General features: G+C 34.2%; 1 protein-coding gene across 2 annotated transcripts in view; it reads right to left on the bottom strand.

The window, feature by feature from the left end:
* The window catches only part of STXBP5L (syntaxin binding protein 5L), a 362,740-nt gene that overhangs the window by 170,032 nt on the left and 176,921 nt on the right, over nucleotides 1–15,787 (bottom strand). For both annotated transcript variants that reach the window (XM_027105973.1, XM_027105977.1), the window contains exons 10-11: nucleotides 7,571–7,649; nucleotides 4,202–4,356 (exon numbers count right to left, since the gene is read on the bottom strand). In XM_027105973.1, the coding sequence (XP_026961774.1) occupies nucleotides 4,202–4,356; nucleotides 7,571–7,649 (234 nt within the window). The remainder of the gene's footprint in view (nucleotides 1–4,201; nucleotides 4,357–7,570; nucleotides 7,650–15,787) is intronic.

Here is a 15,787-nt window from a genome sequence, read left to right as displayed (position 1 = left end):
ATAAGATTAATTCAGAAAGTAAAGTGAACTATGAAAAAAATAACAAGGGTAATAGTATAAGAAATGACTTCTGGTTGGTGGGGGAACACTAATTTAGTTATAGTGGTCAAGGAAGACATTGCTTTCCATCTGTAATAAAGGACTAATAAAGGAAAGCCACAGTTACAGTGTTAGCTCAATTTAAGGAAAAAAGTATTTACAAAAACATTTTATATACATGGTATTTGATTCTCAGTAGCTAGAGCATGTATCATCATTTTTTCATTTCATAAAGAAAACTGGAGTCCAAAGAGGTTATGAGATTGGCACAAGGTTACAAAACTAGTAAGTTATAGACCTGAAACTTTAATGCATGCTGTTTTCATTATACCAGCAGTTTCTACTGGCTAGTTTAAGAGGTATTTAATCCTAAACTCAACAATCACTTGGCAGGAATTTTGTATTCAAGAGTATTCAAGTCTTGAATGGTAAATTAAAATAGATGGCCTTCACAGTCCTTCCAGTCCTGAGAAGCTACAGAACCTATTCATATTTATTTTTTAAGTCACAAGCTATGAGAGAAAAACTAGAATCAAAAAAACACAAAAGAACAAAAACTGAGGAGCCTGACCTTGTTTGGGTGCATATTTATACAACAGTATACAGTCCTCAAACTATTTGCTACTCAAACTTTTTCAAACTGAGGCATTTCCCCTCTTCTCCCTTATCTCTTAGAGCTGTTTTAAGTTTTCAACATTATTTCAAAACGTTTTGGGGTTTGGGGATTTTTTTGTTTGTTTTTCAGTTTGAAGAATACTACTAGTTTCCTCTTTGTCTTCTCATCCCTCTCTAGGAAAATCACTGGTTGGGAAGCAATGGCTACAAAAATAAAACAGCTGAGACATTGGCATGAATGAGCAAAAGTCTTAAATAAATTTTTATTTTAGGTAATAACACCTGTTTTAGATTATTGTTTCTTTTCAAATAATAAAAACTGGTAGCAAAAGTTTCACGTTTGTAGAAGTACTTGGTGTGCTGTGGTAACCACTGAATAAAAAGATTTCTTGTGGAGTCAGTGTTAGGTTCAATTTGTGTCTATTATTTATTAACAGTTTGATCCTAAGCAAATTAGTTAACTTCTTTGATTTTCAATTTCTCTACCCATTGAAATGGCAAAATAATACTACCTTAGACTGTTAATAAAGATTAGATGTATATAAAAATGTTTGATGCAAAGGCTGGCTTATAGTAAGTACTCAATAGATGCCAACTGTATTACTTTTTTTATTAGATTGGTTGTTTATGAGCAGGCTCAGCCTTTTAACCCTAGCCCCCAACAAGATGGAAAAGCTCTATCATAAATACTACTTCTCTGAAGAGAAATGCATTATTTATGACACTTGTAGAAGACCAGATACAATTAAATATAGATGCAAAACTGACAAATTCGGAGTATAGTTGGTTAGTTACTCTGGGCAATGCCCCCTGAGATAAGAGGATTAGGCATTTGTGTTCTTTGAGAAATAGGCTGAATTGTCAGATGTCACAAATGATTCAGCAATATTAAAAACTGTTAATAAGTGTATTTTGTTTAACATATGCATAACACTTATCATTATGTGGCTATAAAGGAGATTAAAGTTCCATATTTACTAATATGGAATCATAATCAAAATACTGTATACTGTTAAGTGAAAAAAGTGTGATACAGAACAACATATAGAGTATGCTGTCATTTGTATAAAAAAGATAATGCATATATGCATACATTATTTGGGGAGAATACATAAGAAACTTAGTAATAGTGGTTGCCCCTGGAAGGGCAGTGAGAAAGTTTTCACTATATACTGTTGTGTATTGTAGGGTTCTTTTCTGGCATTTTCATGTACTATTGTTTTAATCAGAAATAGTTAATAAAATACACTTATATTTTACTGAGTAAAGTTAAACTATTTCTCCCAGCTCCTAGTAAGTAAAAAGTTCCATCCTCATTACCACTTCTCTGAAAAGCAAAGTAATATATGTGGCTTGGAAGTGATTAGGCTTGGTTACAGTACATTTATAATTTGTTTAACATTATTAGAAACTGTCCTAACATCTCTACTGATGTGCACAAATGTATATACACATATACCTATAGTGTTTGATCTTGGCAACCGCACATTTTCAGTTTCTATTACTGGTATGCACACCTTTTTTCTTGAGGCTCCTTAGTAGAAGGCATTTTCCTAAGCTCAGCTTTTGGTCCTCTGTTCTTTCTTTCTTTCTTTCTTCCTTTATCATTCATTCTCACAACTCCAAAGAGCATCTATATTCTGATGACTCAAAAATAAATATTAAAGACCTTTTCTCTCTCCTTTTCTGCTCTCTAAACAACTCTACTGACTCAAACTTATTTTTCTCTCTTTCCAAGAACTGTTATTACTTCATATGAAACCACTATTCCTAAAATGTTGTCTTTGACTCATCTCTCATATCACTCCCTAATCCAGTTGTTGACCAAATTCAATGGGTTTTCATCTTCCATTCCTACAAGCAGCACTCTGTTTCAGATCTTGACCATTTTAATGTATACTACCACAAAAGCCTCCCAGTTGGAATCTGAAGTTTTAGATTTCAGGGTCTCTCTCTTCAAACCCACACACTAGAACATTGCTTTCTTTCACTTAATATTTCCTCAAAATTCCTCTGTAGTTCCCTATTTCCAAATACCTACAAAAGGCTTTCAAATTTTTCTCTGAATTGATCTCACTCTAGCAAAACCTCACAATTTCTAAAACCTTTACTCAATATTATTTTCAAGGCCCAAGTCATTCTTCAAGCCCTATCTAAATCCTACTTGTTCCATGAAGCTTTGCATGAATATTTCAGTCATCGACTACCTGACTAGCCTATAAATTGGTACATTATTTAAACTCTGATTCGTATAACTCAGCGCTTAATTAAGCCATTATGTTTTTTAAACTTAAGTCATAATTATCTTCCTCATGTGGCCAGATTTTCTGATTTGACATCAGAGGTCAGTTTCATACTTCATCCATATTCTCAACAAGTTCTTGTCATACTGAGGCCATAGAAGCATCCAATAAATATTTGTTGGTTAATTTACAACACAAGTAATTTGTCTGCCCCTGGAAACTCTGGGAATAAAGTGCCACACTGATTGTTATTTTATATCACTTTATTTCAGTTTTTAAATATGAAACTCAATAATTTAAAACAATGAATATTTATAATAAAACTAATAGCTATTTATCTTCATAGTTTATAAGGTATATTCCCTTTGGCCTTCCAGTAATCATGTAGTATCAATATTATATTCTTTCTTCAAATGATTAATCAAACTTGTAAATATGAAGTGACTTGTCCAAGGTCACATAGCTAGTAAGTGACAGAGCTAAATCATAAGCCCAAATACTCTGTCTCCAAGTACAGTGCTCCTTTCCCTACATCTATGTTCCCTCTTGAAAATGTAGTAATATATATATATACATACTACCTTTTGTAATCATAAACTCATATTTCCCTTTTTATATTTCACCCTTCTCAATTTTTAGATTCCATTATTAAAATATTTCATCATTAGATTCCATTATACAGTTTGCATATAAGTTTAGACTTTTTACGTTTACGAAGTCTTTATATTTGGGATAATAAAAATACATAAGCACCTCTCCTCCCAAAGGCTCTTCTAATTATTTTCAAAATTGGAATAAATCACTAACCATACATCAGCAATCCTAGAGTAATCACAGGTGCTACAGTTGCATCTGAAGCAAAGCCAGATGTGAAACAGATGCAGCACCACCAGAGTTACAGATCACTGATATCAGGTAAGTGCTTTAACTTTGATTGGCACAGGATTGGGATGGGTGGAGCTGGCCTAGGAAAGGCTATTAGGAGACCTCAGTTTCTCCAAGTGATTTCACCCCGGACCCTGAGTGGACCCTCCCAGCTCAGCTTCCACCATCCTTATCAAAGTTTAAAGCACTTACCTGATATTAGAACCTGAAACTCCAGCACTGTTGCACTACATCTGTCTTACTTCCATTTTCTCAAGTAGGTACAGCTGCAGAACCTGCTCCAGCACCTGTAGCTCACCGTGTTGTATCACAGTCGATATCAGCTGCTAAAACTAAAAATATTTAAGCTTAATTTTGTTAGGAACTTATCATTTCAAAAATGATTTTTCAACATTAATAGTTTCATTTTAGTTACTTACCATTTGGATAGGGTGTTTCACATAAAGTTAGAAATTCAACAATAGGATGATCCATTTCAAGCACTGTAATTGCTTTTCCATGCATGATGGTTAAACTTGGTCTTCTGCAAGCTTTGTCATAGGACAGCCCACCAGAAAATATTATGAATGGTTCACTACAGAGGAAAAAAAGTTAATGAGACTGAGTTCTTTAAAATGACACAATCTCACAGTATTGAGGCAAAAAGGAATGGGCTTAGTAGGGATTATATACAATAATTTGACAGAGAGTAAAAGCCTTTCCTGGCCCCAAATATCTCACCCAACAATTTACTATTCTACCATTTCCTTTTTTCTGGATGTATATTCTCACCATTAAAATTACTAATGAATCAATCTAAAGATGTTGAGGTGAGATGGGGGAAAGGCAGTGAGGTTGGTGAGAGGGGAAGATGCTGACTGACTCAACAGAACATCTTCACATATATTAGTTGGTTACCAAACTCTAAATTACTACTATTAGAATATTAGGCTATGTTACTTTATCATATTAACCAGTAGGCATGTGGGACCCCAAATCACTAAGAAATAGAGGCAAATTTCAACATGAAATGAAATGTGACAGTGGCAAGCCCAGAATGGTAGAAGGTAACATGAAAAGTCTACATAATAGAGTTTCTGTGGGAAAGGGTTATGACAAACAGATGGAGAAAACGAATATATAACGGGAAAATGATTCACCAAAAGTAAATGTGACCTTCTTCTCAACTTTACCTAGGGTCAGCCAGTTCTATTTAGCTTGTAAAACTAACTTCGAACAAATTTTTTCATTTCTGTTAACTGCAGGTTACAGTTAGATAATAGAGTGGGGCTGAAATGACCATAAAATATCATAGCTATGAAATATCTCCAAAAGTTTTCATTTTCCTTTTCTCAAATATCTGTATCTCTAGTATATGTATATAAAAGAAAATGTGTGTTGATATGAAGTATTTTTCAATAAGACCAAACTGAAAATACTCTCCAAAATTTTTTTAAAGGAACTAGACACTTTTATTGTACCAAATTCCTTGAGAACGTGTTTCTCTAAATAATTCACTTCTATCCATCTACTAAACTGAAGAATCTACCTGTTTCTAGAACTCACTCCATAAAATTTCCCTTTCTTTTCCATTTTGTATCATACATAATACCAAACATTATCAAAGGGACATTTGCTAATCTTATGCTGGCTATGTAGTAACAACAAAAAACCCTTTTAAAAAGTTTCCATCAAAACCTACATATAAAATGCCTTCACTACTTTTTATTTAAAGTTCTGTCTTAATATTTTCATATAAATATTTGTGTTGTAAGCTAAAAAAGGGAAAATGCTCTAATTTATTTTTTTAGATTCCATATATGTGCGTTAGCACACGGTATTTGTTTTTCTCTTTCTGACTTACTTCACTCTGTATGCCAGGCTCTAGGTCCATCCATCTCATTACAAATAACTCAATTTCATTCCTTTTTATGGCTGAGTAATATTCCATTGTATTTATGTGCCATATCTTCTTTATCCATTCATCTGTTGATGGACATTTAGGTTGCTTCCATGTCCTAGCTATTGTAAATAGTGCCGCAATGATCTTAATCATTATTTTAAACTGCCTTGCCTTGAATTCTTGATTTCTGAAGTACATTTTCTTCATGTTTACCCTTTTCTCCCTTCATCTGGCACCATCCTATCTTCCATCCCTTAAATCCCATCTCAGGCATCTCCTTTCCTAAGAAGAATTTCAGTGATTTCTCTCTTCACTGTTGTCCTCCCTACTCCCTTTAGGCAAGGTTAGCTGTCCTTTTGCTGTGCTCTCATAGCATGTCTCTATAAAAGCACCTTACATGTTGTATAGAAACCACGAGTTTACGGGCTTACTTCTGGTACTAGACCATAACAGATTCAAAAGCAGGCGGTAATTTCTATTTTAGTGTGCCAAACAAATTGCTCAATGCACATTATGCAGTAATAACTTAATACATTTTGTTTTAATTGAATTAAGCTACATATTGTTGAGCACCTCATAAAAAATACATTTATATATAACAAAATACATGTCATAAAGTCCATGGATCATGTACTTTATCAGGGAAAAACCTCTCACGCCTTCACATGAACCTCTTCATTCTCATTTTACAAACTAGGGTTTCAAATTTCTTAGTCTATAGCAAATAAAAGACTAGATACTAGTGGATAAACACAATGGAAATTAGAAGTCCCAAAAGCCCAAAACTGAAGGATAGAGGAAAACTTTCAAAAACAAATACATACATGAAAAGAAAAGAAAAAAAAGAAACCACAAGCTGCTAGGAACAGTTAATAAGTGTGAAGTGGTCAACTGCTTCAATAGTCCTTTAAGTGTGACACTGTATAACAATGGATGTAAATAACATTGAGCCTGAAGACTCAAGCAAAGTTTAAGTTATAAACACTGATTTAAGAAGGAAAAGAATATATGTAAAATATTTTCATCCATAATGATTAAATTTTAAGTGTTTTAATACTTTAGTTACAATAGTAATAAAATCATGATGATTTTTACTAGTTATACATAGTAACATTAGGCTGAACTAAAGAGGTATTGATCCTTCTATCTACTATACCTTGAGAAGAGCAGCTATAAGCAAACATTAAATGCACCTATGACAACAGGAAAATATTCTAGTGTGAACATTTAAGTAATATAAAGTAGAATTATCCAATTTAGACTTAAAATAAAACTAAGGTCTAGGCAAGATTTGTAATTATGGTAATTCTGGATGAGAGTATTGCCACTAATAATTACTGTAAGTATAAACATTGCTGATGCATAGGATATGGCTGCTGTATATACAAGATAAATTTCTATTAAATATTATTTTTTATTTAATTTTCTGTATCTTAAAATTTAGCACTATTGTATTATGGCAATATACATAAATGTTTACCTTCACAACTAACTATAGTCTTTCCAACTTCAGAATGTAAGATCCTAAAGTACAGAGACTTGGTTATGTATTTAATTCATGTGTAATACCAACAGGTACATAGCTTCTGCTGTTTAATAATGTTGAATGACTGCTGCTTGTAATTGCATGGCCCAAAAGCCCTATATTGTTAAAATTCATGTATATAATACTCATCTGAATATTCATATAAATTTTAAAATAACTGATTTGCTATTTATAATAACGTTGACATAATACATTTGCCACTTGAACAATAAGAAATCTGTTATTATCAATGAAGAAGATTCAGCCAGTTAATATAATTATGTAAAACTTTAAACAATATATAAACATTAAAGGTTATCTGAATTTCTTGTCTCTGTTTCTTACATATTTTCCCATAACTCTCAAAGTAAAAATGCATACCTGTTTCTACAGGTTTTGTATTCTACTTTAAGAATTGGTTTGCAAGATTCAGATTTTCTTCCTTCTCTTTGAGTTTTTCCTAAAGAAAGAAAAAGGACTTTATTAAATATGATTTAAATTCTACTAACCCATGAGAATTTTAAAAACTTAATTAAAGGAATATTTTTAAATGTAATTATGTGTTTTTCATAATACAATAAACACATTTCTACGCATCCTAACATATTTGTTAAATTTATAAACAATTTGTTGAACCCTAATAATTGACTGTTATATAAACAATAAAGTTATTTGTAAACATATTTGTATTGCTTCACATTCTCCATGTATAAATATAGTATCATATAAAGTTATCTTAATTATTTAAGTTTCAAGATAAACAACTTCAGAATTGAAGACATACACATACATACTTATCTGCATAATGAAATGTATAATGAAAATCCATACTAGGCTGAAAATTTTACCTATAAAACAAGCAAATCCCTTTCTTATGCAGAAAGATTTGCCATTTAAAACTTATGAAAATCTTTGCATTTTCATCAAATTTATTTAAAGGAAAGTCCATTAGACAATGAACACTGATGGTATATTTCATGATTTTTTAAAATTTTAATGATGTCCTCTATTTGCATAAAACAAAAATAATAGTTTCTTATAAGGGAAGGATTATGTTGTTCAGACTCCATAAGAGTCTAAATGAAAGATCAAGAAGAGTTGAAAATGGAAATAAAGCTGCTTCTGCCTATAACATACTTATCTTTCTAGTTGTGATTTTACTTATAATTCTACATCTCATTTTGATAAAATTCATCTGTTTTTCAAGATATGTTTGTTTGTTATTTTAATAAGTACCCTATTTATTCTTGTATTGCCATAGCTGTTTATAGACACAGAAACCTATTATGTAGATAGATGTTTACATGCATATAAGTTAAAATTTCAGAATGGCAAAGCCAAATCCAACTAGGATGTCAGGACAATTTTATCCAATTTGCTTAACGGGCTATCAGCATAGAATACACCTTATCTGCTCCATGGCATGCTTTCTGAAATTGCCTTCTCTTTCTTTTATGTCAACTAAAGAGGCAACCCAATAATAAAATACTGGTCAGTATCATTCACATTGTAAATAGGATTAAAAGTATCTATATTATATGTGAAAAAGAAGTGCTGACATTAACTGTATTATATATGAAAAACAATTGCTGATATTAAATATAGATCATTACAAAGAGACAACTTTGGCTCAGGGACTCACTCTGAACAGTGGTCTTAGAGGTGAGGAACATCTGGTTGGTGATTACTAGTTTTGATAATGAATGGAAATAGAGAGAACTGAAGGAAATGACAGAGTCAGCAAAGAGACCCATTCTTCTCAGTTGATGTTTTTTCTATCCAGAGCTTCTCTAATAATCACCAAACCATTAGTTGACCAAAACAGTATATTTGCAGTTGTTTATATATATGGGACCAACTACTATTTTTCAATCAATAAACACCACTATCATGCACTGATTTTAGTAGAAAAGAGTAATTGTTTAATTAATTAATGTTTTACTTCAATTTCCAACTCTAATAATTAATTTGGGGGTAAAGCTTTTCTGTTTTGATTATATTCATTGCCTGTCAGTAATTGAAATATGCTTAAATGTCATGTTGCATAAAACATTATCAACAACTGCATTTATTGCTTTTCCTTATGTTCAGAGTACTGTATTAAGTGGGAAGACGCAAAGAAATAACTAACTACCAAAAAGCTTAAAATTTACTAAACTGAACAAAACAATTTTTGAAAATGACAACACGCGGTACCATAAACAAGTGATAGACATGAAGTGTTGTAGGAGTTGAGAATAAAACTGTGGCTTCCTTTTACAACAGACTTACCTAGATTTTCACAGAAGACTTCCTAGAAGCTAGATTAAACATTAAAAGATAGAAGTTGGCTAGGAGAGCATAAGAAAAGACATGAAGGCAGAATGTGCCTAGTATGTTGAGAGAATAATGGATAAGCCAAATTGGGCAGATTAAAAGATTAATGTAGAAGAAGAGTACAAAAAGGCTGATGAGGTATGATGAGCCATACAATGGCAATCTATAAAACTGATTTGCAGTATAGACAAGGGAGAGTCACTGGAAGCTTTCAAGTTGGGAAATAATATGTGTAAGCAATGCCTCAGAAATATTAATATGGATTTATTTAATAAAGAAATTTTGAGGATGTAAGATACTGATAATGGAAAACAAGGAGAAGATAATCACAACTGTGCAGGAAAAACTGAAGAAAAGTGAACAGTCTCAAAGAAAAGTGGGATACTATTAATCACACCAACATGTGCATCTTGAGAGTACTGGAAGGAAAGGAGAGAAAGGAGGAGAAAAACACTCAGAAATATTGGTTGAAAATGTTCTAAATTTTTTGAAAAGCATTATTTATACATCTAAGAACCTCAATAAACTCCATGTAGGATAAAATCAAAGAAACCTACTCCCAGACACATCAAGGTAAAAATGCTAAAATCAAAAAAAAATATATTGAAAGCAGCAAGAGGAAAATGATTCATTGTATACAAGGGAGCCCCAATAAGATTAATAGCTGACTTTCTTACCAAAGACAATGAAGCCAAAAGGTAGTGGAATGACATACTTAATGTAGTGGGAAAAAAAACAACAACCCTGTTAACCAAGAATCAAAGTTCATCAAAATTATCTTTCAAAAATGGAGGTGAGGGCTTCCCTGGTGGCGGAGTGGTTGAGAGTCCGCCTGCCGATGCAAGGGACACGGGTTCGTGCCCCGGTCCAGGAAGATCCCGCATGCCGCGGAGTGGCTGGGCCCGTGAGCCATGGCCGCTGAGCCTGCGCGTCCGGAGCCTGTGCTCCGCAACTGGAGAGGCCACAACAGTGAGAGGCCCGCGTACCACAAAAAAAAAAAAAAAAAAAAAAAAAAAAAAAAAAATGGAGGTGAAATAAAGATGTTTCCAGATAACAAAAACTGACAGAATGTGTTGCTAGCAGAGCTCCCTTTCAAAAAATACTTAAGTTCTTCAGGCTGAAAGAGAGTAATATGAATCTACACACAAAAAAAAAGATTACAAGGAAAAGTAATTAACGTAGATAATTATAAAAGACAGTATAATTGCATATTTCCTCTCCAATCTTAACTGGTTAAAAAAGCAATGTAAAAAGTAATATGTATATAATTGTAATATGGGATATATAATATATTTGAAAATAATAACACAAAGAAGGTATATGGGAACAAGGTTACACTGGAGGAAGAAAATGACACCAAATGGCAACCTGAGTCCACAAGAACAAAGGAAGAGAACCACAAATCAGAAGCAGAAAGGCTAATGTAACAAATTTTATACATATGTGAGTTTGTATATATATATATATATATATATATATATATACACACACACACACACACATATATATATATAATATATACCCTTGACTAAATAACAAATGGGTGAAAGAAAAAAACAAGAATATTGTAGAACAGTGTATGCTACAATGCCATTCATACAATGAACAGTGTTCACAACATCGTTCAACAATTGTAGAACAATGTATAATACAACACATCAAAACTTCTGAGATGAAGCCTAAGCAGAGCAGAGAGGGAAATTTATACCTACGAGCAGCTATATTAAAAAAGAATATATGAAATCACTAACCTAACCATTCACCTTAAGTCACAGAATAAAAGAACAACCTGAAGCTGAAGCAAAAAGAAAGAAAGAGATAATAAAGGTTTGAGCAGAAATTAATGACATAGAAAAGAGAAAAATATAGAAAATCAATTAAACTAAAATTTGATTCTCTAAAGAGATCAAGAAAATTGACAATCCTTTAGCTAAACTGACCAGAAAAGAGACAGACAGAGATAAAAGACTTACACACACACACAAAAGATGGAACATAATTACCTATTTCAGCCTGAAGGGGCTGGAGTGTGCCTTAGGCTGCAACTGGGGGTATGCAGGACAGAGCCCAAGTCTCCCATTGAAGCCCCATTGTTAGTGTGTGCAAGAAGGGAAGGGTGGAGCCCCACCAAAACATGCTTGCAGTGGGCACAGCTCTGCCTCTGTGAGCTCTGGGAGTACACAAGCACCATGGGCTGTCCACACTCAGAGGCAAGGCTGAAATCTGTGCTGATCCCCAGGAACCGCACAACTTTCGAAGCGGGGCTGAAATTTGAGCAGTGTCCTGGTGGCTTTTGAGGTTTTATGCCATCATCTCCTTTGTAAGCTCAGTGCCTACGGAACATTCGAGCAGACTACTGGTACTCCTGTGGCTGGGTGGATCCAGCATTAGCAGCTTCCAGAACACACAGAGGCAGGGTCGAGGTGTGGGTTGACTCCATAAGTCTCGGCTGGTCCCAGTGCCTGATTTCAGTGGATCTGTGCCAGCCTATCTATGCTGGTGGACTGGTGAGCACAGCGCCTGAGAGACATCTGGGCTGATTGCTTGCATTCTCAAGGCTGAGGCAGGGCCAAGGGCAGTGCCAACAACAGTATACTTTGTGAGCCCACACAACAGGTAATGGGCTAGACCACAGAGTGCACTTCCCAATAGACAGCTCCTGTGGAGGAACACTCAGTGGCTCTTCTTCCAGTGGAAGTGTTTCAGTCCCACCTACCTCACACCACAGCTTAGAAACGGATCAGGAAGCTTCTACTCCAACAGTTGGGGAACAGACCCTACCCGCAACAGGGCTGTGTAAACCACAGAGCAAAACGGAGGCCCCGCTCAACATCCAGTGCAGGCTCTGATCACCCCAACACCAGCCACACCCCACATCAAGAGGATAACAGGCAGCACACACTGAGGAAAGCCAAGGAAGGCATCCATACTAAAAACAGCCCTCTAACCAAAAATATTAGACTCACACAGGCTAGACAGGGAGGGTCCCACATAAAAACAGCCCTTCAAGACCACAGTAGATAACTGTTTCTCCTAAATTCGTAGAGTCACAGAAATATAAAATGAAGAATCAGAGGAACCACTTCCAATTAAAAGAACAAGAGAAATCCCCTGAATGAAAAAACAATTAAACAGATCTCTCCAGTCTACCAGATCCTGAGTTCAAAAAGGATGTAATAAAAATACTGAAGGAATTAAGAAAGGCTATTAATAGAAATGCAGACCACTGTAACAAGGAACTAGAAACTATAAAGAGGAGCCAATTAAAATTAGAAAACTAATTTGCTGAGCTAAAGCAATAAATACCAAACTACATAATTCAGAAGAACGAATAAGTGATCTGGAAGATTAGAATGGAAATCACCCAGTCAGAACAACAGACAGAAAGACAAATGAAAAAAAAAACAAACAAAGTGAAAGCAACATACAAGACCTATGGGATAATATAAAGCAAACAAATTTACACTTAATAGGGATCCCAGAAGGAGAAGAAAGAGAAAAGAGGATTGAAAATGTATTTGAAGAAGTTACAAATAAATTGGCTGAAAACTTCCCAAATCTAAAGAAGGAAATTATATCTAGGTACAAGAAGTACAGAGGGTCCCCAAAAAAATGAACCCAAATAGACCTACACCAAGATATATTATAATTAAAATGGCAAAAGTTATAGTTAAAGAGAGGATTCTAAAGGCAGCAAGAGAAAAACAAAGAGTCAGTTACAAGGGAACCCCCATAAGGCTATCATCTGATTTCTCTACAGAAACACAGACCAGAGGGGAGTGGCAAGATATATTCAAAGCCCTAGAAGGGAAAAACCTGCAACCTAGGATACTCTATCCAGCAAGATTAGCATTTAGACTAGAAGGAGAGATAAAGAATTTCTCAGATAAGCAAAAATTAAAGGAATACAGCAATACTACATGTAACCCAAAAGAACTATTGAAAGGACTTATGTAAACAGAAAAGAAGCAAGAATCTATAGGAAAGAGAAAATCACAGTTGGAAAGCAAATCACTTTAAAAAGCCAGTACATAAATTTTAAAAATAAAGATAAAAAAATTTGAACGTGATGAAACTACAATGAATAGCAAAAGGATAAACATGAAGATGTAAAACAGTGCATCAAAATAATAAAATGTTGAGGAGGGGTGTAAGAAAATGGAGAATTTTTTAAAAATGTGTTTGAGCCTATATGACTACAAGTCTAAAGCAAATAGGTATAGTAATGGGTTAATACACTTGAAAAACACTAACCACAAATCAAAAACATAAAATAGATTCACAAAACCCAAAAAGAACACAAGCATAATACAAAAGAAGATTATCAAACCATAAAAGGAAAGAAAAACTAAAAGAAAGGAACAAAACAGAAATATAAAATCAACTGGAAAACAAGGTTTAAAATGGCAATCATCAAAAATTACCTTAAATGTCAATGCACTAAACATTCCAATCAAAAGGCACAGAGTGGCAGATTGGATAATAAAACAAGAGCCCACAGTACGCTGTCTATAAGAGATTCATTTCAGGGCTAAAGACACAGACTGAAATTGAAGCGATGGAAAAAGGTATTTCATGAAAATAGATATGAGAAGAAAGAGAGTGTAGTAAAAAGAATTCTACACCATGACTAAGTGCTATTTATCCCAAGTGTGCAAGGCTGGTTCAACATTCAAAAACCAATTGATAAATCCATCATATCAATAGGCTAAAAAAGAAAAACCACATCATCATATAAATAGATGCATAAAAAGCATGTGACAAAATCCAACACCCATTCATGACAAAAACTCTCAGTAAACTAGAATGAAACTGAGCAGGACCCTGAGAGGCCTTCTCAGACACAGACACCCCACTGTGTCCCCTGCCTTTTGTTTGTAGAAGAAGGTTTAGCCTCCTAGGCCTTTGCCGAGTTCCAAAGAGCAACTTTAATTAAAGAAGTGAGAAAATACAGGAACAAAGGAAAACCACCAAGCAAGACAAAATAATATTAATTAGCCATAAAACATCATGAGGATACTTAGCTCCTCCACAAGAGCCATAGATAATATTTAGAGCCATATCCTTAAGTTGTTTTGCAGATACTAAATAAAACCCACCAGGTGGAAGAAGTTAACTGCATGCTGACAACCAGCATGTAGACCCCAGACTAGCTGGAACCAGAAAGCTGATGATCGAGATTTTAGAAACATCACCCTGTTATGTCACCATCAACCAGCCAGAGCACAAGCTGATCATGTACTCTGCAACCCTCTCCCACACACTGTCTTTAAAAGCCCTAAAGGCCAATGGGGAGTTCAGGTCTTTTGAGCATGAGCTGCCCATTCTCCTTGCTTGCCCCACATTGGGCGCTTTGCAATAAATACTGTACTTTTCTTCACAAAAACCCAGTATCAGCAGATTGACTTTACTGCACACAGGCAAGTGTACCCAAGTTTGGTTCACTAACAGAAATAGATGGGAACATTGTTAACTTGATAATACCTACCAAAACTTCTATAGGTAATATGGTACTTAATGGTGAGAAACTCAAATCTTTCCCACTAAGATTAGGAACAAGGCCAGGCTGTCACCTCTCACTACTGTTTTTCAACATTGTACTGAAGTTCTAGCTAATGAAATAAGACAAAAATATGAAATAAAAGGTATACAGACTGGGAAGGAAGAAATAAAACTATCCATCCATAGATAACATAATCACCTATGTAGAAAATCCAAAAGCATTGACAAAAAATCTTCTGGAACTAAGAATGATTATAGCAAGGTTGCAGGATACATTGCTAATATACAAAAGTCAATTTATTTCCTATATACCAGCAAAAACTAACTGGAATTTGAAATTGAAACACAATACCATTTACATTAGCATCCAAAAAAATGAAATACTTAGGTATAAGTCTACTGAATATGTACAAGATCTACAGGAGTAAAACTAAAAAATGCTGATGATGAAATCAAAGAACTAAATAAATGGAGAGATATTTCATGTTCACGGATTGTTAGACACTATATTGTCAAGATGTCAGTTTTCCCAATGTAGTCTATAGATTCAATGCAATCCCAATCGAATTTGGGATTTTGTGGATACCAACAAACTGATTTTTAAAGTTTATATGGAAAGGCAAAATATCTAGCATAGCCAACACAATACTGAAGAACAAAATGGGAGGGCTGAAAGTACCGGGACTTCAAGATTTACTATAAAGCTAAAATGATCAAAACAATGTGGAGAAAGATAGACAAATAGATCAATACAACAGAATAGGGATCCCAGAAATAGAC

This window comes from Aethalodelphis obliquidens, unplaced genomic scaffold, assembly GCF_003676395.1.
Source record: "Aethalodelphis obliquidens isolate GAN/ISIS:26980383/991018 unplaced genomic scaffold, ASM367639v1 scaffold1, whole genome shotgun sequence".
Classification (NCBI taxonomy): Eukaryota; Metazoa; Chordata; class Mammalia; order Artiodactyla; family Delphinidae; genus Aethalodelphis; species Aethalodelphis obliquidens.
The sequence above is the reverse complement of the archived record's forward strand: the minus strand, read 5'-3'. Positions and strand labels throughout refer to the sequence as shown.